This window comes from Sparus aurata, chromosome 9 (assembly GCF_900880675.1).
Source record: "Sparus aurata chromosome 9, fSpaAur1.1, whole genome shotgun sequence".
Lineage (NCBI taxonomy): Eukaryota > Metazoa > Chordata > Actinopteri > Spariformes > Sparidae > Sparus > Sparus aurata.
Window position 1 is genome coordinate 1,425,036 of NC_044195.1, and position 22,348 is coordinate 1,447,383.

The 22,348-nt window shown below is 41.5% G+C and overlaps 1 protein-coding gene across 4 annotated transcripts in view; it reads right to left on the bottom strand.

The window, feature by feature from the left end:
• Nucleotides 1–21,592, bottom strand: part of mmadhcb (metabolism of cobalamin associated Db) — a 78,392-nt gene extending 56,800 nt beyond the window's left edge. Inside the window, exons 1-4 of one of the 4 annotated variants that reach the window (XM_030428089.1) lie at nucleotides 21,370–21,592; nucleotides 20,899–20,957; nucleotides 6,626–6,770; nucleotides 4,284–4,501 (exon numbers count right to left, since the gene is read on the bottom strand). In XM_030428089.1, coding sequence (XP_030283949.1) covers nucleotides 4,284–4,501; nucleotides 6,626–6,770; nucleotides 20,899–20,928 — 393 coding nt within the window. In that variant the 5' untranslated portion in view covers nucleotides 20,929–20,957; nucleotides 21,370–21,592. The remainder of the gene's footprint in view (nucleotides 1–4,283; nucleotides 4,502–6,625; nucleotides 6,771–20,898; nucleotides 20,958–21,369) is intronic. The other 3 variants (XM_030428086.1, XM_030428087.1, XM_030428088.1) reach the window with 3 other exon arrangements.
• Between the last annotated feature and the right edge of the window lie 756 nt (nucleotides 21,593–22,348).

Below are 22,348 nucleotides of genomic sequence, written 5' to 3' on the forward strand. Positions count from 1 at the left end.
TTTTTTTTTTAATTCTGAGAGTTTAAAATGTTGTACAAAAGTGCAAGTTCCAGAAAAACATTGCAAAGCAGTTTCTATGATTGATGGAAAAAAAGCTTAAAATGCCTTTATTTTACATTGCTACAATTTTTGAAGCACCACTGGTCTTCATTTTTTGGCTTTTTTCAGCAGTGAGTTACACATCTGCACACAATCACTCTCATGAACTGAAGGAAGGAGGGTCTTTGTCAGTATAGAATGTGGGAAAGAAGAATGAATAAAATTAATAAAAATGAATAAAATCAAAAATATGAGAGTTCACACACCTACTTTGTTCATTATTATCATGATAAGTTTCAACATACTAGAATACATTTTAAATTTTTTTGCTCCATCCATTAACAATAAAGAGACCTGTGGCCTGTTGTTCTAAACCTAGATAAGGGATTAAGCCAGGATATGTTGGTTATCCTGGTTTAATTCAGCCCCAAGTCGGTTGTTCAAAAGCAGGTTAAATTTATCCTGACAAGTTACAATGGTGATTTATTCTTTGAAGCTAGCCTGCTCCAGACCAGGCTAACAGCCAGGCTTAGTTGATTCTGTTGTCTTTATCTGTGAAGTCAGCAGTCACTCTGATCAGGAATCCATGTGTTTCATACAGTTATTCAATGTTCTTATGTACATATTGGCCTGATTTCTAAACAAATAAAATACATTTACAATAATCAAAAAACATTAAACATTTACTATTTTTTTTTTTTTACTAGGCCTATTCATGTGCTTCTCACACTGAATCTTTGCATTTGCCAGCACTGCCTGCTTCTTCAGATGCAGGGCATACAGAGGTCTGACGGTATGCGAATTCTGTAAAACACATAGCACAGAATTCACTGTGGATGTTCATCAGACAATACCCAGTATTTTCGCTGTATGTGTCCATCTATCATATTTTCTATTACCACTAGTACTATATCTCTGGCTTCTAATTAAAACCAATGGAGCAAAAATAGCAATAGATTTTTATTTTTATAAAATATGTTACAAAATATATTAGGTCTAAATATTGGTTGAGGTAAGAAAAGAAGAATAACACAGTGAGTGTGAGCAGGCACATTTCAAATAATTGATACACCTCATCTGAACATTGTTATCAGCAATTTACTGAAGCACCAGACTGCATAATGTTCTTATATTTTATTCATTTTCAACTGTTGTACTTTTGCCCACTTGTATTTGTGATGTAAGATTTTTTCTTTAGATTATAAGAGTTTTGAGCAATGAATCAACTTCCACTGCTCATCATTAAGGCAAAGTGAACAACTGTGAATTTGTGAAAGGAACTTGAGTTGTGATTATAGTTTTGGATTATTCAATTAGTCTGCAGTTGTCCGCTGCGCTCTCTGAGCTTTATGACAGCGGCTGTGCCTTTTTTTTTCCTTTCTTTTTTTTTTAGAGGTATGTCACCTTTTGTCAGCATTAAGATCCGCTGTTCAATGGAGGAAAGTACGCCGCACCTGTCCTCTAATCGGTGAATCTGTGATCAATCTCTGTGCTCTACTGACAAGAGAATTAGTTACACCTGGCTTGACAAAGCCGCTCCTCCTCAGCCTGGCTCGGCGTTCGAACAACCAATTACACCAGGATGGACTTATGAGACTTTGTCTAACCTGGCTTTTCCACTCATCCTGGATATCTTTAGCCTACTTTCGGACGACAGGCCCCTGAGATCTCTCCCTATCTACCTTTGTTTATTTACTTTTTTCTTCTTAACACTCGTGTTAAGTGCACTGCTAATAAGGATATCATACAACTTCATGTCTGCATCTGCCATGTGTTTGGCTTGCAAATTATATTTGAGACTCAACGTTCTTCAATGGTATTTCATGTCGACAGTATGTGCAGATAACTTCTGTCCTATCGACTGAACAATCTGGCAGCATTTTGAAAGTGAATTTGCTGTTCATAAGTTCTTTCTCCATTTCCTTTCACTTTTGCTTTTCAGTCCACCGTGTTTTTCCCGAACGCCAACCCTGCTTCTTCTTCTTCTGATTCCCTTTCTTATTCTTCTGATACCCTCTGGACCAAGACTACAGGTGCCATTGACGGCTGTATATATACTAGTGCCCGTAGGAAATAGGTATTCCTATAGAAAAGTGGGAGGTTAAGTAACTTTTTCATGGATGGCAAAATGAGGCTTTGTTTGAAGGTGGGACGTCAGGGATATTTAGGTTTGTTGTGAAATCCGATATTCCAGGGTATAATTGGCCGTTTTTGACTATTTTTGATTTTGTCAGTATATTTCACCTTAAAAAACTATTTACTCGGTGTCATTATTTTCAGCACGTCACATGTGTGACTGTACAGTTATTTTTTTATTTTGACATACTGTATTAACACAATGGACCTAAAATCACAAAAAAACATAAAATTCGAGTAGAAAAAGTTAGATTTTTTTACTGTGAAAACCACAAATATGTTTAACAAACCATTTTTATTACTTATAATGCAAATATAAATTGTTGTTTGCTAAATATGCGCATAAATTTAAAAAAAATTACAAGGTTATATGTAACTATTTACATTTAAATGCAGGCAATGCTCAGGTCTGCCTGAGCTCCTTCCAGCTGAATGAAGAGCTGCACTGCCTGCTCCACATTCAGAAGTCTCCTCATTGTTTTAACTCATTAAACACAAAACCAACTCCACTACACACTAAACCAACTACACCAAACACTACATAACACACTAACTATACACTCCAAACACTAAATGTCACAAATCTCTCAACTCTCAATATCGCTGTCTCTACACCGACCGTCGTTGCCTGTCATTCATCCGCCTCTGTCCCTCCCACAACTTTCTCTGTTCCTCAACAACCAAACTTGCTGCTTGGACACTTTCGTGACAAAAGCCCTTTTTTACCATTTCTTCCTGCACCAGACACAAAGCAAACGTGACGGCAATGTTCGCGAAAAAGCGTGGCAGACATTACATACCCTAATTCTGGTTTTGGACGTGCCGGTGCGTCCGGTCCGTCGCCTCGGGAGGTGGGCCGTGTGGGTGGGCTAACAGCAAGCTACACACAAACATCCACAGATTCTGATTCCACTTTGTTGTCCGCGCTTCTCCGGATCTCCTCAGACCCGAACAGACTCGGTCCGGACTCGTTTAGTCTCATTAATCCACACCAGTCTGTTTAGATGCACAGAACGGGACCGAACCGCTGGCAAAATCCCGGTCCAGCTCGCACCACTGCAGGTATAAATCCACTAGTTTCTTAAGGTATGTCGTGGGTTTGAGCTCTGCAGTGATTGGCTCTGGTGCGCACTTGACTGTGGTGGCTCCGGTGGACAATGCTCGCGGAATTTGTAAGGCATTTATGAAATAATTTATTAATGGTATCATTGCAGTCCAAACAAATCCGACGTCGCACATCCTTGAACCACGCAGCAGCCATGTTGAAAGCCTCAGGTCAGTCTGATCCTGATCCGCAGAGATATTTGAGGAACAGATACACACATACACAGAAAGACATACAGAGATTCCTTGCTTTTATAGAGAGATTATACTTTTATGATATTATTGTTTGATTAATTAAGTTGACAGCTGTAAGAGTATTTACTTGATTATTTTGATATTATTTATGGATATGGATACGTATGGTTGAATTTCTCCCTGCTGTCCTTAATATGTATTGCATCCGTGGTAGCCAGAGGGGAGTGACCTTATTGTTTAAATGTATTCATTCAAATGCATGATTGCAGACACAGGTGAAAATCAAGGTGAGAAGGGGAGAGCGGTATTGTTTTTTGAGCACACACCCAGGCAAACTTTTTGTTATTTTATAAGGAGAAAGTTTATGTTTAAGACTGAACGAGTGCATTACAAATAAAATGGATATAATGCAACATAACGGATCTCCGTGATTGTTTGCAACAAAGAGTGGCGCATCAGAAACCACATCCCGACGAAGGCAAGTGTCTAAATTAACTGAAAATACGGTAAGAAGACATTACATATACCGTATGACGTTAATCTTGAAAATTAAAATGTGTTTCTCAGGATATCTGCATGAGGTCAGCATACATTGTATTTCCCCATGTGATGGTTTAATCTGACATTCACACGTGTGATGATCCTTGTGCATGTGTGAACATTTTTGTGTGGATCACATATTAACTATATTCTGTAACACTAATGTAAACAGTGATTAAACTGTAAAGATGGAAAGATATTTGTGGTGCATGCCTAGCAGTTTTTCCTGATGTCAGAAACAATAGTGATGTCAATATTATTTCACTTACAAAGAAGTCTCTGATGAACTGAGTCAGTATGAACTCATGTCTCTCACTGCTGGACAGGGGACACAGCACATCAGGAACCACATTGTATGCCAAGTTCTTCTTCTGCTCTGCTACTCCTTCCAGGTGGCAGTCAAAACCAACATTACCAGGTAGTTGGAAGCGCTGGTCTTGAGGTCCAAAAGGCCCAATGCCCTCGTCAGACCACACTGTACGCAGTCCTTAACAAGGGAGGAATGTTAGGAAAAGTACATGACAAAGTTACTTTCACAGAAAATACATGTCAAAAAAGTTTTAGTGTAAAACAAAACTTGTTTACCTCTGCCATTCTGTCAAGTTGCAGTTTACATTCATGTCTGTACATTAGGGCTGCACGATATTGGAAAAAACGGACATTGCGATTTTTTTTAACCCTACGATATGAAAAAATACAGGATTTTCATCAGATGACCTGAATAGCGCTTTATGTTAGGCTACATTTCAAAATGATAAGCATTTATATTCAATATGAGCTCATTCATGCGTGCTTACGCCCTCTCAGAACTTCCATTCCCCATGCTGGCTTACTTTCACTTTTAAAAATTATGTCCGTCTAATTTTCCTTCGAGTGCAGGTCGAGCGTCGGTAACAATTTATAGCGGGTCGGCTCGGGTGCGGAATGTCATTTGTGCTACTGTCGTAAAACGGGTTGGATGCAGTTTTAAGTATGGCGGGTACGAGTGGGCACGATTTTGCAAATTAAGACCCGTGCAGGACTCTGCTGTGTGGTACCGACGTAAATGGACAAACAAATTAGTTGCATTACCTCTTGTTGTGGCAACAGATGCAAGGCACTGTCGACACAGAACACGTGTTCGATATCATCCGTCTTGTAGCCGACATAATTCCAGATAAGTGACGTTGCTTTTCTTTTTGGCACCAAGTCTTCGTTTTTGCGATTTTCTCTTGTTGTAGCTCATTTTTCAATGTTGTTACTAGCCACCCACTCCATGTCCAGAGGCATGGTCTGCTTCAGCACAATAATTAAGAATTAATGTGATTGCCAAGGGACTACAGATGAAAATTAGCTTTTTTGCTAACTCTGGCATATTTACATTTTGAGTGTAAACTGAAAATGTCAATTGATGTGCATTGTCCCTTTTAAATAAACAAACAAATAAATAAATTGGTGTAACGCTGCGCATGCAGAGTCTGCATGCACAGTGTGTGTCAGGTACCCTTGAAATTAGATGAAGTCATTTCCGTCCTACATATCGTGCAGCTCCACTGTACACACTCATGTACACTACGCTCATACACTCTTATTCGCAAAAAATTCCGCACCGATACCACTTTATTGAATAAGGCCTTACGTTGCATGAAACTGAAGACCGTGATCAGAGAACAGCTTGTCATTTATTGTTGTCATTTCGATGAGGCGAACTGCAGTTCGAGTCCCGAACAACATGCTATACTATAAAATCGCTATTTTTAAAACACTAAGAAGGCTCGACACAACATGAAGGGTTAAGGTTACCACGAGCTAAAACCAAGCACCCACCAACTTGCAGTATGTCATCCATCAGCGGAGGTGTAAAGGCCCCCACACACCGGCCCAACCATTGGACGTCTGAAGTGTTTGGAGAGACTCGGACGAGGTCGGGAACAAATATGTTTGGTGTGTTCAGGTGCATCAGAAGCTTTCGGAGCCACGCGGACTTCGTCGGATCCGACTGAGCATGCAAAGTCTGAGGAGGTTGGACCAGCTGTTGTTATGTCCGTTCAGGACGAATTAATCTGTGTTCATTTAGTAATGCCTCGCTGCATGTTTAGTATGCAGCTGTTTTTGTAACACTAGAGCCACCAAGCCGGTGGCTCCAAGCCAGTGGCTCTAGTGGACTACCACAGCCCCTTTTTTTCTGGTCATGTAGCATCAATTTTAAAATGTTTGTGTCTTTCTATTGCACTGTGATGGGAGTTATGGCTTCACTGACATTTGGGATTCCAGTGAATAATTTCCATTTACAGGAAACTGATAGAGAGCCTAATCACATGCTGCAACAACCTCAAAATCACCTGAAGCTTAATATCAGACAAAACAGTGAGCTTTATCATGTTATCCTAGTAGGCATCTGTGTGAAATTTTAATAAGTGTATACATTCTTGAGTAATGGCAAAACGTTTTGAGGTCACATTGATCTTGACCTTTGACCACAGAAATGTATTTCGGTTAACCAATTCTAACAAATTAGAAGAAATTCTCTCAGGGTTTTCATGAGATAAAGCATTCACAAAAATTGGACAGTTGGGTGGATGGACAGATAACATGGAAAATATATGCAGAAGCATAAAAATCAATGGTATACCCATGTCAGAAGTAGTGATGGCTACGTGGGGTTCATCAAAGCCCAGGGATCCAGCAGTAGAAAAGGTTCTGGCTCCAGCCACACGATGCACCAAGACATGAAGACCTGGGAGGTAAGTGACCAGTCTGGCTCTGCTGCACATCACCTGAACACATCACATGCAATCACATCTATCAAACATCTCACCTACATAGTACTGTATATATTTTGAGTGTGTACTCCATTCACAATAAAACATTTTTTAAAAACATCATCTCAATAAAATATGGATTTCAATTCCAAACTACAAAAGACCCCATGCACAGCAGTGCTTCTCTTCTGGTTGCAGCCAGTACAGACCAAAGCAAATGATATTCCAGCACAGACCAGGATATGATTAACACTATTAACAAGTGAATTAAAAAATGAAAAAAGAGCGAACTATGAGTTTCGCATGATGTACTTACACAGAACTGTGGAGAGAGAGATAACTATTGTAAAAGCAGGAGATGGTGTGCTCTGCTGTTGTCAAAAGTAAAACGAAAATGAATATGTGCTTTATAACCTCCACCTCACCAACAAACATCTAATTCTGTGTGACAGAAATTAGTAATTTCTTCTTTTGTTTTTTTTTTTACCATGGCCATGATTCACTGTAAAGAATCATCAAGCATTGGTATGGCAGGTTTTATAAATCAGAATATTTTTTGGCATACGCACATTTCAATTTGTATGTACGCAAACATTTAGTGTGGATTCCCCACAGAGTTTAGTAAATGGGACCCTGGGTTACAGATGTGTTACACAAGTATACACCATCTTTGAAATTTTTTGAAAAGTTTGTTCAGTATAACTTCAGAAGAGCACTTTCTAGGGCTGTAACGATACACCAAACTCACGATTTGGTTTGTATCACGATTTTTGAACCACGATGAGATACAAACCTTTATATATTTTTTTTTTAAACTAAACATTTTATTTTTGTAACATTTCAATAACTGCTGTATATGATACTCGCCTGATAGTATCAGAGGCACAGTATTGGCGAACCAGTGTGAATAGATGAGCCGGCTGCACGTATGGAGGGCGTGTCTATCGGATGGTCTATTAACTGCACAGGTGCCTTACTCAAATAAATAAAGAGAAACGTCCCACAAAGCAACGTTACAGAACCAAACTAAGGTGACATAGTAACTTTAACCGTCTTTGGCAGCGAGAAAAAAAATACCGCAGCTGTACGTGGAGAAGCGTCTGTCCTACCGACTCCTCGTCACATTTCTGCGCGAAAACAGCGTCTGTCACCGGCAAAAAACTTTAACTCACTGAGTGTTTATGATGAAAAAAAATCTCCACGACGGTCAGCCCTCCAGACCAGGACTTCAGTAAACTTATCCCTGGAAAACAGCCTCTGTCCTCGCGAGTATCGGAGTCAGACAGGTCCGGTTTACTGATGGCAATTATGTAATTTAGAGCGAAAAGTCTAACTTTGTCACTTTCCAGGATATCTGGTGGGTCAGGATCTCAATCACGACACATTAAACAGCATCCATATGATTATAACTTATCCGAAGGTTTAGATTGACAGGAGGACACCGGGGAAACACCTTGAAAACACACACGTCATCATGACGTGTACCATCAAGTGTCTTTAGGAGCCGCAGCACAGCTTTCTGTGTGAATTACACAGAGGTTTGTCTTTACTCCAGCGGTGCTTCGCTCTGTGTGAACAACCACGGTGGAGAATTAGTGTGTGGTGTTTCCCCTGATAATGCTACACTGTCTCTATCCATCTGGGAGCAGGCAGTCGGGCAGCATTGGAGATCACAGCGGTAGAACATCCAACAGGTATTTCAGCCAAACCATAATGCTGTCGTTACTTTAACCAAGTAGTTTTTGTGTTTAACGTAAGCACAGCGCTGTGGCGAGAGAGAAACAAACATTTCAACCACAAGAATCGTAAAGAGCCAAGGGACAGCGTGAGGCAGACGCAGAGTGTGTGTGTGTAACTATTAGCTACTAGCTTGGTTGTACACACAGACAAGCAGTCACACTCAAACTCCCAAGCTACTATACCTACCACGCCATGTGAGGACATCATAGTCCTTAATAAAGCAAATAAAAAGATTGCTGACCTGAAAGAGGACATCCGCTGGCTCTCTGATGAACTGTAAAAGAAGGACTCACTCCTGTCCAGTTTCATGGAAGTGGCATCTGAGCAGTCCAAACAAATCACTTCCCTCAACGCAACCATCCAGGACACCATAAATATGACCCTGCCGCCAACCTTTGACTTTCTTCCTGCTCAACTCCTAACCATCAGGAGTCATGGCCTGAGGTGGTGGTCCGTGGTAGGTACAGTCGGGCGGCCCGGTCTGACTCAACTCCTAACCATCATGAGTCATGGGCCGAGGTGGTGGTCCGTGGTAGGTACAGTCGGGCGCCCGGTCTGACTCGCCACCTCACCTGGACCTCTCCAACCACTACATGGTACTGTCCGATGATGCCATGGCCCACCCAGGTGACCCGGCTGTTGCTCTGGCTGCTCTGACTCGCCCTGTCCTTGACCCATCGGCGAGCACGACACCGGCCGACACTGTCACTTCACCTCTACGGGAAAACAGTGTTCAGGCGGCCGGCCATTGACCAAAACAACGTCATCTTCTCACTGTAAGATGTTAAGGGACGCCGTACTCAGACGGTCTGGATGTCTTCCTTGCCCTGAGCCGAGTGGGGATCCTCTTTCCGGGCTCAAGGCCCCCGGGCCCCCTTCACATCACCAGACTGTCCAGGTCGCGCACTCCCGGGCCACAGGAGTCCACAGCCGTCACCCCCGTCTTCGTCTTCGTCTCCTCTTCACCCCGACCACACTAATAACCAGGGACTCCATCATCAGGAATATTCGTTTCTTTAATGCTGTCACTCGCTGTTTCCCTGGAGCTACCGTACCCGATATCCTGGACAAGCTCCCAGGGCTGCTGCTTTCACTCCCCTCCTCTATCAGCCGGGTGATAGTTCAAGTCAGGAGCAACGACTTGGCTCGTCAGCAGTCAGAGCTGACCAAAAAGGATTTTAATGGTCTTTTATCCTTTTTAAGTTCCTGTGGAAAGTCTGATTTATTTCTAGCCCCATCCCCACAATGGTCCGTGGAGCAGGGCAATTTAGCAGATTACTCAGTCTCCACAGCTGGCTCCAGTTGGCCTGCAGAGCCCTCAACATTGGTTTTAATGTAACATAGATTTTGACTAAATTTTGACAAGACACGGCTCCAAATGTTTTTTTGTTTTTTTTTCCTGCGACCCATCGACTAATGAAATTTTGGTCGGCTAATGAGTTTTTGGTCGACCAGTGCTTGGTCAACTATCTGGGGGCAGCCCTACTGACTATTGACTTTTTCTTCTTCCTCTTCCTCCCCTCCTTAACCTGCCCTTCCTCTGTCAACAACACCAAACCATGTCCCACCTGATGCCACTAGCTCCCCTTTGTGGGAGGATCAAAATGTAGCCTTTCCTGTTCCTGTCCACATCACGAACAGAGTTAACGTGAAACACCACCACCACCAACTCTTACATCCATACACACACACACAGACGTTTGCTAATCCACCCCTGACCCTGAATATGGCACTTTTAAATGTAAGATCTCTTTTAAATAAGACATTTCTTATTAATGACAACATTTTAGATAATAATATTGACTGCATGTTTTTAACAGAAACATGGCTGAACACTGATGGATCGATAACCCTCATTGAAGGCTCGCCACCAAATTACAATTTTTCATTCTCAAGCAGAATAGACAGAAAAGGTGGCAGCACGGCAGCCATCCACTCAGCATAAATTGGTTTTAAAGACATTACATTTGGACACTACACATCCTTTGAATATCACACTTCGGTTTTCAGCAAACCACCCATACTCTGCATGACAGTTTACAGACCACCCAAACGATGCACTTCTTTTATTTCAGATTTTTCAGAACTACTCACAATCATTCACACTAACTATGAGAGGGTCATTGTATCAGGTGCTTTTAATGTACACATGGACAATCAATCAGACACTTTTACCGTGGAATTTAAACCTACTTAATTTTATGAATTTTATTCAACATGTTACCCTGCCTACTCATAACAGAGGACACCTTTTGGATCTTTTAATTACCGACGGCCTGTCTGTTAACATCTCCTCAGTGATCGATGTAGGTCTGTCGGATCATTTCTGTGTCTTTTTTAATGTTTGTGATCTTATACAACAGGATATCCTGGAGCGAACTGTCAGGAAACGCTCTTACTAATGAAGTGCAAATTTTATTAATCTTTTACGTGACACTCCTGCAGACATTTTACCCGCCTCATGTGATTTTCTGGTCAATAGTTTTAACAGTAAAATGAGGTCAATCCTTGACACAGTTGCTCCATTCTGAAAAAGACCATTACCAACCCAACTCCTCCCTGGCAAAATGAAAAAACTAACTAAAGAGAAACTTTAGAAAAGCCAAAAGAAGGTGGAGAAAAGACAAATTAACAGTGAACTACCAAATCTACCGGAACAACCTCAAAATCCTATTCCCAACAATTGGCCATCTTATTAACCCTGTTTTTATTAAGTCTAGCAGTGAGTCGTCCATTTCTAAATGTGAAGATTTTGCAGATCGCTTCAGAAGTAAAATTGATGATATCAGATCACTTTTATCCAAAGATCAGAATCTCAATGTTTTCATTACAGAACCTTTATTTTCACATGAGGAAACACTAGAGAAGTTTGTCCTGGGTGATGCTGAGATGCTTGGCAAAGTATCTTCCCAACTAAAACCTAGAACCTAAACTCAAGATCCTTCCAGCGGGGGCTTTTAATTTGAAAGTAGCGACCATTCCTAGCTTGTCGCTACAACAAGCTAACACAACCAAAAAGCTACAGAGACCACTGAGAAGCTAGCATCTCCTGGATCTCAGCGGCTGTCCAGTTGCTCATCTTAATGTCCGCAGATGAAGCGAAGGACTGACTGCTGTGATCAGCTGTTTCTTGGTTTTAAAACTCCCTGGCTGTGGGTCGCACAACAGTGCAGGTCATTGACACCGCCGCCCATTTCCCGCAGGGGCCGGCACATTGACGCCTCGGTTTTAGATAGCAGGTGAGGCGGAAATAAGTGTACCCTCCAAGGCGGGCAATCAGATCTTGGAAAAGGGTTTTTCAAAGGCAAAAGAGGGATTCTGGATAAGATCAGATCGTATAATTCAATCTTACATTTGATCTGGATCAAACCTTCCCTTTGGGTTTTTCAAAACTTTGAATTCGGTTTGGGATCCATTTGATCCAGAAAAACAGGATTATCCTTTCACGGTACCTTCTCCTACGGTAACGAACAATTCCCGCCATGTGGATGCCTCTGTATGCTAGGAGACGTGGGTGCAAAGACATGATTTGTTTAACTGGTCTCATCCATTAACGGGCAATAAGCTGAGTGGTGTAAGCCTAATTGAGCACAGGCCAAAGCAATCATGCTCAACGCTTGTAAGGTCAGTGTTGGCTACACCAAAGAGTTGGAACCATGGTCTTAAAAGGGCCTAATTTCAGTGTGGCAGAAACCTGTGCACTGCTGGGGGGTGTTCAGGGCAATTTTGCATTGATAGTAGGAGGTTTCAGCCCTGCAAAGGGTGGAGAAGTATCCAAGAAAGGAAAACACAGCATCTGGGAGGACATTACCAATCATGTCAATGCCACTGGGTCTGGCCAGAAGAGGACAATAAAACAAGAGATGTTGCGATGGAAGAACCTTAAGGCCAAGGCAACGAAAGACCTTACTGAAGCCAAAAAACCCCAAACAGGTAACAAGCCATATAAGAGGGGGGAATTCACTGATATGGTCCTTGATATAAAAGGAGGAGAAAAATCAGAGGCTCTGCATGGCATTGAAGGCATAGAAGCAGATGGAGAGGCCACAATTACAGAGACTATGATAGAGGAATGCGAGCAAAATTATCCTGTAGAGGAAATGTTTGTGCTGGACCTGATTCCAGTGATTGAGGAGGAAGATAGATCCCCAGTGGAAGTAAGGGAGACAGTCCAAGACCTTCCTTCAAGAAAATGCAAACGTTCCTCAGCTACAAACCAGGATGGTGACTGCTATGAGTTGCTTCTGAAACAGGAAACCGAAAGAGCAGAAGTACAAATTCAACTGGGTAAAAAACAAATCTTGCTTACCCAACTGCAGCAGACAAAAGTGCATATGGAGATACAACTCCTAAAGGAAGAGATGAAAAGAGATGGTATCTGTCCTGTGAATGATTTTTGACTATTGGATAGTATTTTTTGTTTTGTTATTTAACATTAGAAAAAAATAAGGACTGTAAAATGTCTCTGTTTATTACACTGTTTCTGTTTCCTAACGGCTATTTGTGGCCACTGGTATTTTGCTTACCTGTTGTTCTTTGCTAAGCCAGAAGGCTACACTGTTGGTTCCATTTAAGGCTCTGGTAAACAGGATTTGGTAATCTTGAAATTTGGTATTTGGATCACAGTGATCCAATCAAATGCTCCTTTAAAAAACTGGCATAAAAGTAAGATGGATCAGGTGATCCTGGATAGCAAAGCATGGAATTTCCAAATCCAGATCAATTTGATCCAGATTAAAATGTTTGAAAAACTGGGCCCAGGAGAGCTGCGCAAAATCATGACAGGCATGAAAACTTCCACATGTGTCCTGGATCCCATCCCATCTCACTTCATCAAGGACTCTTTACCAGCCACACTCATCACAGAAATAATCAACTCCTCCCCCAGGTCTGGCTCAGTCCCCCGTTCACTCAAACTGGCTGCTGTCACCCCCATCCTCAAAAAACCTGGACTCAATCCTGACATCATGTCAAACTTTCGGCCCATCTCCAATCTCCCCTTTCTGTCGAAAATACTGAAACGTATTGTTGCCACACACCTCAAAGCCCACCTCTGCTCAAATTACCTGTTCGAACCATTTCAATCCAGTTTCCGTTCCAAACACAGCACTGAGACAACCCTCCTGAAAGTCACCAACGTCATCGTCCTCCTCGCAGACTCCGCCTTAAATCGTCCCACAGCATCACTGGCACTGCACTCTCCTGGTTCAAATCATAACTCACAGACCGACAACAATTCATCCATATCAACAACTGTTCCTCTCTCCCAAGGCATCCCCCAGGGTTCGGTGCTTGGTCCTCTCCTCTTCATACTCTACCTGTTCTCCCTTGGCAACATCATTCGCCACCATGGTCTCCACTTCCACTGCTATGCTGATGATGTCCAGCTGTATATCTCCACCAAATCCATCACCCTGGCCACTCACTCCGCTCTCTCCAACTGTCTCACCAACATCAAATCCTGGATGCAGACCAACTTCCTCAAACTCAACTGTGACAAATCAGACCTCATCATCATCGGCCCAAAATCCCTCACCAAAACCACAGAGTTTCCGCCTCACCATTGACAACTCCACCCTGTCTCCATCCCCCTACAGTCGCAACCTCTGAGACATCTTTGACAATAACCTCTCCTTTGAACATTAGATAAACCAAATCAACAGAACTGCCTTCTTCCACCTCAAGAACATTGCCCGACTCCGCCCATCCCTCTCCTCCTCTGCTGCTCAAATCCTCATCCATGCCTTCATCACCTCCAGAATCGACTACTGCAACAGCATCCTCTATGGCACACCATCCAAAACTCTAAATAAACTACAGTACATCCAAAACTCTGCTACACGTCTGTACATCACTCCTGTACTCCAGAACCTCCACTGGCTCCCAGTTCGACAGCGTATTCAGTTTAAAATCCTCCTCCTCGCACGCAAAGCCCTCCATAACCAGGCCCCTTCCTACCTCACCGACTTGCTCCATCGCCAAGATCCATCCCGCAGCCTCCGCTCATCTGATGCAAATCTCCTGACTCCACCTCCCAGGACCAAGCACCGAACCTGGGAAGACAGAGCCTTCTCTCTAGCTGCCCCCACCCTCTGGAACTCTCTCCCAAAACACTTCCGTGACTGCACCGACCCTCCAACATTCAAATCACGTACAAAAACACACCTTTTTAAAATGGCTTTTAAAGTTTAGCTCAGTGTGTTTTTAGTGTACTCTTTTATATTGTTTTGATGATTTGATGTTCTTTTTCTGTACAGTATCTTTGAGTATTTAGAAAAGTGCTATTAAATAAAATGTATTATTATTATTATTATTAGGGGGCCAAGCCCGAGGAGCCGAGGGAACGGGTATGCAAGCATACGCGTTTCCTAGGACCAGCAGTGCTAGGAACCCTATTGTAATTGTAAAGATTTTTAGGACCCTATTGTTTTTCAAAGGATTATTATTTTTCTTCTCACAAAATGATCGCATTTTTCACTGCCTGAACATACCCCAAAACTCACCAAACTTGGAATATAACTCACAACTGGCGAAAAATTTTATAATCTATTGTCGTCCTGAATTTCCACCACTAGGAGGCGCTGTTATTAAGGAAAGTGCTTTTTGGCTAATAACTACGTCGCAAAATGTCGTAAACCTACTTTTTCGAACTCCTCCCAGGGGATTTCACCGATTTGCACGAAACTTGGCAACCAGCATCTGTGGACCCTCCTGACAAAAAGTTAGTGAGGGATTCTAATTAAAACAAATAATTTTAAAGTTATTAAATAACAACTTCCTGCAGATTTGGTTCAAAACAGGAAGTGTTGGATATTTCCACAGTGGTCAGGTCTAATGACATGAAACTCAGGATACTACTTCCCCATGAGCCCCTGAGGCCCTGTGCAAAATTTTAGGCGATGACCACAAGGTGGCGCTCTTTAAATTGAACTGTTTTATATCTCCACATCTGTTCATCGGATTCACATGAAACTTTGTTAATGTCAGTGCCCTCCTGAGGCGAGCTTATGAAGGGTTTACCAATTCGACATTAGATGGCGCTGTGGTGCCAGTTTAATTTTATATTTGGCCCTGTGCCCACACCATAATACTTATGGAAATGAAATTCATGGGGGTGGTCTAGAATGGCCCCACTAACTCAGACACCAAAAATGACCAGCAGGTGGCGCTATTTTCCACTATTTTACAGGTGAAAGCGTTTTTGGCCCATAACTCCCACATAATGTGTTGCACATTGTTAAACCTCACGTCTACATGTTCCCTCCATTCAGCTGGATTGTGTTGTATAAGCCATGCCCACTTTTGCGATAACTTTCCATTCACAAAATCACGACAAATGAAAATCCTACTCTTTCGAACTCCTCCCAGGCAATTTCACCGATTTGCACGAAACTTGGCACACAGCATCTGTGGACCCTCCTGACAAAAGTTATTAGGGGATTCTAATTAAAACAACAATTTTTAAAGTTATTAAAGGAGTCATCACCTGGTTTTTTACATATCCAGTTCCTCTTGGATCGCTTTGGATCAATTCTTAAAACTTATTAGAATTTTATTTTTTTTTTTAAAAAATCAAACATAGAGCTTGTTTTGACACTTTTTCATACCGCGACTTTCTCACGCGAGATTATGCGCGAGGTTTTGACCGGTCCGGATGTGCATTGTATTAATATGTAATGAGGCGCGCGTTGATTGGCCGCAGGAAGGACAGAGCCGGAATGGGGGGCGAGCCTGCATGCACACAGACTCCAAAACATAAACAGCCCCCTGTCATGGCGCACACACTAAATGACGAACCTTACGGAATTCAGGCATTTATGTACGAGCCGGAGTCGGGAACCGTACGGGAGAGTGATGACGCAGAGACGGTGGAAGAGACACGTTTACAGCAGGATGTCTCTGAATGGTAAATTCTTTTTTTTTCCGTCTTACTTTTCACACTCGTGTTTTACATGTAAGACCTGAGTTTTAATGCTGGCGGTGACGATGTATGGCGTGAAAATGACAGAGAAATAAGCAGATTCGGCGTGCTCACTCTGGCTGAGGACGGCTGTGAGCCGATGCATATGCAAGTAGCCTCCTGTGGTAGCGTCACCACAGGAGCAGAGTCAAAATCTCGTGCTTTAGGAACGCGCACTACTGTGCGCTATTCCTGTTCAGAAAAAGAGCCAAAGCGAAAAAAATAAGCCACTTTCAAACTCCAGCTTTTCAGGCAAGTTTCAACAGAGGTCCAACACCAATATGCATGATTTAACGAGAGAAATTGCGATTTCCGGGTGATGACTCCTTTAAATAACAACTTCCTGCAGATTTGGTTCAAAAGAGGAAGTGTTGCATCTTTCCACAGTGGCCAGGTCTAATGACATGAAACTCAGGATACTACTTCCCCATGCGCGCTTTAAATTGAACTATTTTATATCTCCACATCCGTTCATCGGATTCACACAAAACGTTGTTCAGTTAATGTCAGTGCCCTCCTGAGGCAAGCTTATGAAGGGTTTACCAATTCGACATTAGATGGCCATGTGGTGCCAGTTTAATTTTATATTTGGCCCTGTGTCCACACCATAACACTTATGGAAATGAAATTCATAGGGGTGGTCTAGAATGGCCCCTATAACTCACACACCAAAAATGCAGGTGGCGCTATTTTCCATGTTAAAGCGTTTTTGGCCCATAATTCCGACATAATATGTAGCACATTGTTAAACCTTATATCTTTGTGTTCCCTGAATTCAGCTGAATTGTTTGGTGTATGCCACGCCCACTTTCACAAACGGTCCGTTTGCAAAGTCACGACAAAGGAAAAACCTGCTTTTTTCTAACTCCTCCTAGACGATTTGTCCGATTTGCACGAAACCTTGTATATAGTATCTGTGGACCATCGTGACACAAAGTTATCAAAAGAAATTTGATAGTCCATAAAAGGCCCGAAATATAAAACAACAAACTCCTGCATATTGTGTTGAAAACAGACAATCTTGCATATCTTTACAAAGTACTGTCTAATTATCACATAAATGTTCATAATTGTGTTCCATGGCCTAATGATGGTCTTTGTAAAATTTGGTGCAAATCGGCCAATGCGTGGCACTCTGGTTGCAGTCTAATTAGTGTGAATGGAAAGTAAATGGGAAAATCTTCAAATCCTCTTCCGAACTCATCTACTTTCAACCGCTCCTTTTTCCTCATGCTTTGAGCTACAGACATCGTTCTACCTTTTAAAGAGTCAGAAGACCTTGAACTATTGGGCATGTATTCAGCTATTTAAAATCTTTTACCATTTTGAAATCATTACAGTTTTAGTTTTACGGAATTTTAGGGCATCGTCTGATTTTATAATGGGTGTGTATTGCGTGAACTAGAGTGCGTGACATCATCCCTAGAGTGGAGAGCAGCTAGAAAAAAAATATTTTGGCGATAACCACTACATTTTTTTCCAAAAATGGCAGGAGTTTGGGAGGCATTTTTCCACTCATTCTTATGGGGACATTTTCTACTTTGCCTCTGCTACTGCTCCAGCATGTGTGCAGCCACAGAAACTGTAAGAAAGCTCTACAGGTAAAGGTCCAACAGCACCCTCTACTGGTGCAAAGTCAACTACCAGTAAACAAGTCAGGACATGCTCAGTCATACTGAAATGCAGCAGACCAGTCAGTGAGCAGACCATGTGAAGCCGCATGGAATTTCTGTGTTTTTCTCTAATGATGTTGCGTAGTTATGGATAATTTGATCATTGTTGCAATTTGTGTTATTTTACATGGATATGTTGTGTGAGTTTGAGTTAGCTCAGTAGCCTGTGTCTCAGTAGTAGTTAGCTGCACTTTGCTTGCACTGCAGCTACATTTGGATAGTGAGGACTTAATGATGAATATTTCATTTGTAATGCCAATTTTGCAACTTAATCTATTTGTTGTGATTGTGACCATGCTTATTAGAGTTTAAAGGTCGAATTATTTAATTAACAGTCAGTATATAAAGCTATCATGCTGTTTAGCAGTCTATAGGGCCAAACACTGTACTCCTCTCATTATTTGTTCTCTATGTAGACTGAAGAGAGTTCTTCTGATTTCAGCATACATTGTTTAATACCGGCAGGAGTAGAAGCCCACCAAATCACAGGAAAAACGTCCCCAACGGAAGGTGTTGCGTTGACGAGCCCGGCGGCAGCATGCATCGACAGCAGCATGCTCCGACACGTGTGTACTGCGAGGGCCCGTTCATCGCTGCTTGCAGCTTTAATTAGGGCCCGAGCAGGTCATCGACCTGCAAGGTACCTATTGCAATTTTAAAAATTATTAGGGCCCGAGCAGGTCGTCGACCTGTGAGGTCCCTATTGTAATTGGAAAAATTATTAGGGCCCGAGCCGGTAGACCTGCGAGGTCCCTATTGTATTTGGAAGGATAGAAATTTTCTCCTCCAAGTTTGAATGCAGTTTTGGATGCCTGATCATACCCAAAAACTCACCAAATGTGGAATATAGGTCACATCCGGCGAAAATTACGATCCTGCATTGTCACTGGGCGTGGTCATGACCCGCAGGCTCTGTGGCGCACCCTAATGTTCTTCCCTGCCTTCCACATGAGCGTAGACAAAAGAAATTCGATACGCAGATTCCTCATGACCAGACGCACAAAAAAGTCTGGGGGTCCCATACTGTCACTCCAACAGGAAGTCAGCCATTTTGATGTGTGGCGGCATTTTTCCCATTTTTTGCGGCAAACTTTAGTGGGCGGGACGGTGGAAACCATTTTCCCCATTTTTTCCCCTCGTCTCCTTTTTGAAACTGAGAGCTACTCAGGCGGCTGTGGATCAGTGGGTAGAGCGGGTTGTCTAGTGATCAGAAGGTCACTGGTTTGAAACCCGGCTCCCCCTAGCTGCATGTTGAAGTGTCCTTGAGCAAGATACAGAACCCCAAATTGCTCCAGATGAGCAATTGGCACCTTGCATGGCAGCCTTCACCATCAGTGTATGAATGTTTGAGTGAATGTTTGAGTGAATGTGTATAAAGCGCTTTGAGCTGTCCAGTGTTTCCTCTACATTCATTTAGGAGTGGCGGCCCGCCACTCCTAAATCCTAGCTGCCGCTCCTTCAAAATGTTATTATTTTTTTTTTATATCAATTATTATATAATTATAATTAAAAGTAATGTTTAAGTACAATTTTCAAGGAACTTTATTCAAGTGCTTCAAATATCTGCTACTTCATACTCTGCTTTATATTTAAGAGATACATTTAGTTACTAGTTACATTACTGATTCACTGTGCGGTACACTGTGTGAGAGGATGATGCAACAGAGCCAACGTAGCGCATTTTGAAAAATGTTTATTTTTTGCAATCTGACAGAAAATTCACTGTTATCGATGCTGAAAAAATGCTAAATATCAGCCTGATAATTGGTAGGCCTCTATTATTTGCAATAACTATTTCAGGGGAAGTGCTCAAACAAAGTGACAGCTGTCTTGTATGAGTGTCTCCATTCTCAAAATCTGGGATCCAATTTGACTTTCAACTTTAAGGTCACAATTCTATTCGATTGTCGATATAATCTTATTATTTTTCAGCACTGACAGCTATGCTATTGTTAGACTTTGATTTTTATTCCCTGACAACTGTCATTTACTTTTTTTTAAAAAGTGCACTTGATCGCACCATGACGTCTGGCATGGTGGCTTATATTTGTTGCCATATGAAGCAATATAGATTTCAAACATGCACCTGAATACACTATGAACACCATTTTGCACTTGTTGACTCTGTTTCGATCCTGCATTTGATTTTGATTGTCAAAATTTAGGGCTCGTTTTGATCAATTTTCGATTTAATATCAAAATAGTTTTGTGTGAACAGAGTTACAGTGTTCTAAAGAAAAATAACTTTTACTGACAAAAAAAATTGATCTGCAGGGATTTAATTTTGAGTCAAAGCTGACTTAATGCTGTGAGGGCAAACACGGCTATTCAAAGAAATGATTGTTGGAGCATAAAAAGGGTCATTTTAAATAATCCTCAGTAACAAACTAATATCCAACTGAGATTACGACTCTGACATACAGTAAACCTTTAATAAATATTGCCCTTTGATATAGTCTGAATCAATGAGGAAATAAAACAACCTACAGGGTTTTTAAAGTACATTTTTTGTTGCTACTGTCATAAATGTGTACATTCAACTCTATTAGTATTATAGAAGTCAGAGTTAAATGTAGTATTGGTCATTTTATTTAACTGCATTTCTGATTTTTTTCCCCTTCCCATTTAGTAACATGAGAGAGGACAACCATTAAAACAACATAATTGCTGCCTTTTAACTCAATGCTTAAGCGTGACGTTGATTAAACACCTCTATGTCTGAACTGAACAGTGTAGGCATCTCAGGGCTAAACACATTTCTAATACGCACTTGACTTACACGGGCCATCCTTGTCTGCATACGTTTTCTTGCAGTGTCCACTTACGTTTCTGTAGGAGCAGATGATGACAGGTCAGGAGCTATTCCAAAAAGGACTATTCTACTGACATAACTAATGTTAGAACCTTAACTAGGAAAAGAAAAAACGCGTGGATGTCTTAGCTTTCAGCGTCAATTAAACCGTCAATGAATATTCTGTGAGAATCATCAGCTTCAGAGACGACGACACAATTCCTGCTCGCCTACTTAATTACAACGTTTCCTGCCACATACTATGTCAAGAGAACTGCTACTAAAGATAGTGCTTTTTACAGCGCCATATCACAATATTTGGTTAACACCTCGATCCATCTACTGCACTCTATCCTCTTGCATCACTGAATCTGTCGGATATTTTAATAGTAACGTTGCTAACGCTACCGACTACTGGGAGCCAACAGAGAAAAAAAAAACTCAACTTACCTTAACTTTCAAGCTCAAACGAACTTGTGACTGACAGCGTTAATTATTGACCAGTTATAGCGTTAAGAGACCGATACAAAAAGACGTCATGTGATATTTTGATTACACGTACTGACGCTTTTAAAGACTAAAATAGTTAAATACTTGGATTAGCACAAACTGAAGCTCGACCATTCTTCCAATGCTCGATTCACCTTGAATTGGCGCATGCGCTCTTGAGAGACTGGTCTCCTTTGGCGGTTGACAAACTATTTCGACGCGCATTACCGCCACCCAACGGTCAGGAGGAACCTTTTCACCGTTGATATTGTGTGAAGTTTTTGTCACATTACAGTTGTTCTCGATTGTTTCCATACATTTTCTGAAAGCATGCCTCATGTTTTCAGAACTCTACACACAAATCAAAAATCGCACACACAATGGGCAAAACCCCTCAATTCTCCTGCAAAATGAAACTCTACATTCAAAACAATGTTATTTCTTCTCAAAATGGTATTTTGTTTTCAAATGACACACACAAGCCATCAAATGAATAGACATTTATAAGAACCAACTGAACACTGTGCTCAATGTAAAACACTATGATGAATGGAAAACACTTCTTCTTCATTCATCATAATGACTTAGGCCTTTTTTGTTCAGTGTTACACTTACTACACTGAGTACGTACATAAGTGTGTTGTAAAATATTTGAGAATATTGTTTTTATACCCAGAACACACAAATACAGGGTAACAAATATATTTTATTTTTCCCACAAAAACAATGTACACAGTGTACATCCCAACCAACACATAGTTGCACATACAACAATATACGGTCTACATACAAAACAACAGAAGAAATTACTGTACACAGTTACAGTAAAAATTACAAAAAAAACAAACAAACTGTGCAGCATGCTCTCCTCTGTTTCGGTATGGCCATAGCACCTCATCCACATCACAAGCAATGTTTTCCCTGGCCAAGCAGCAAGAGA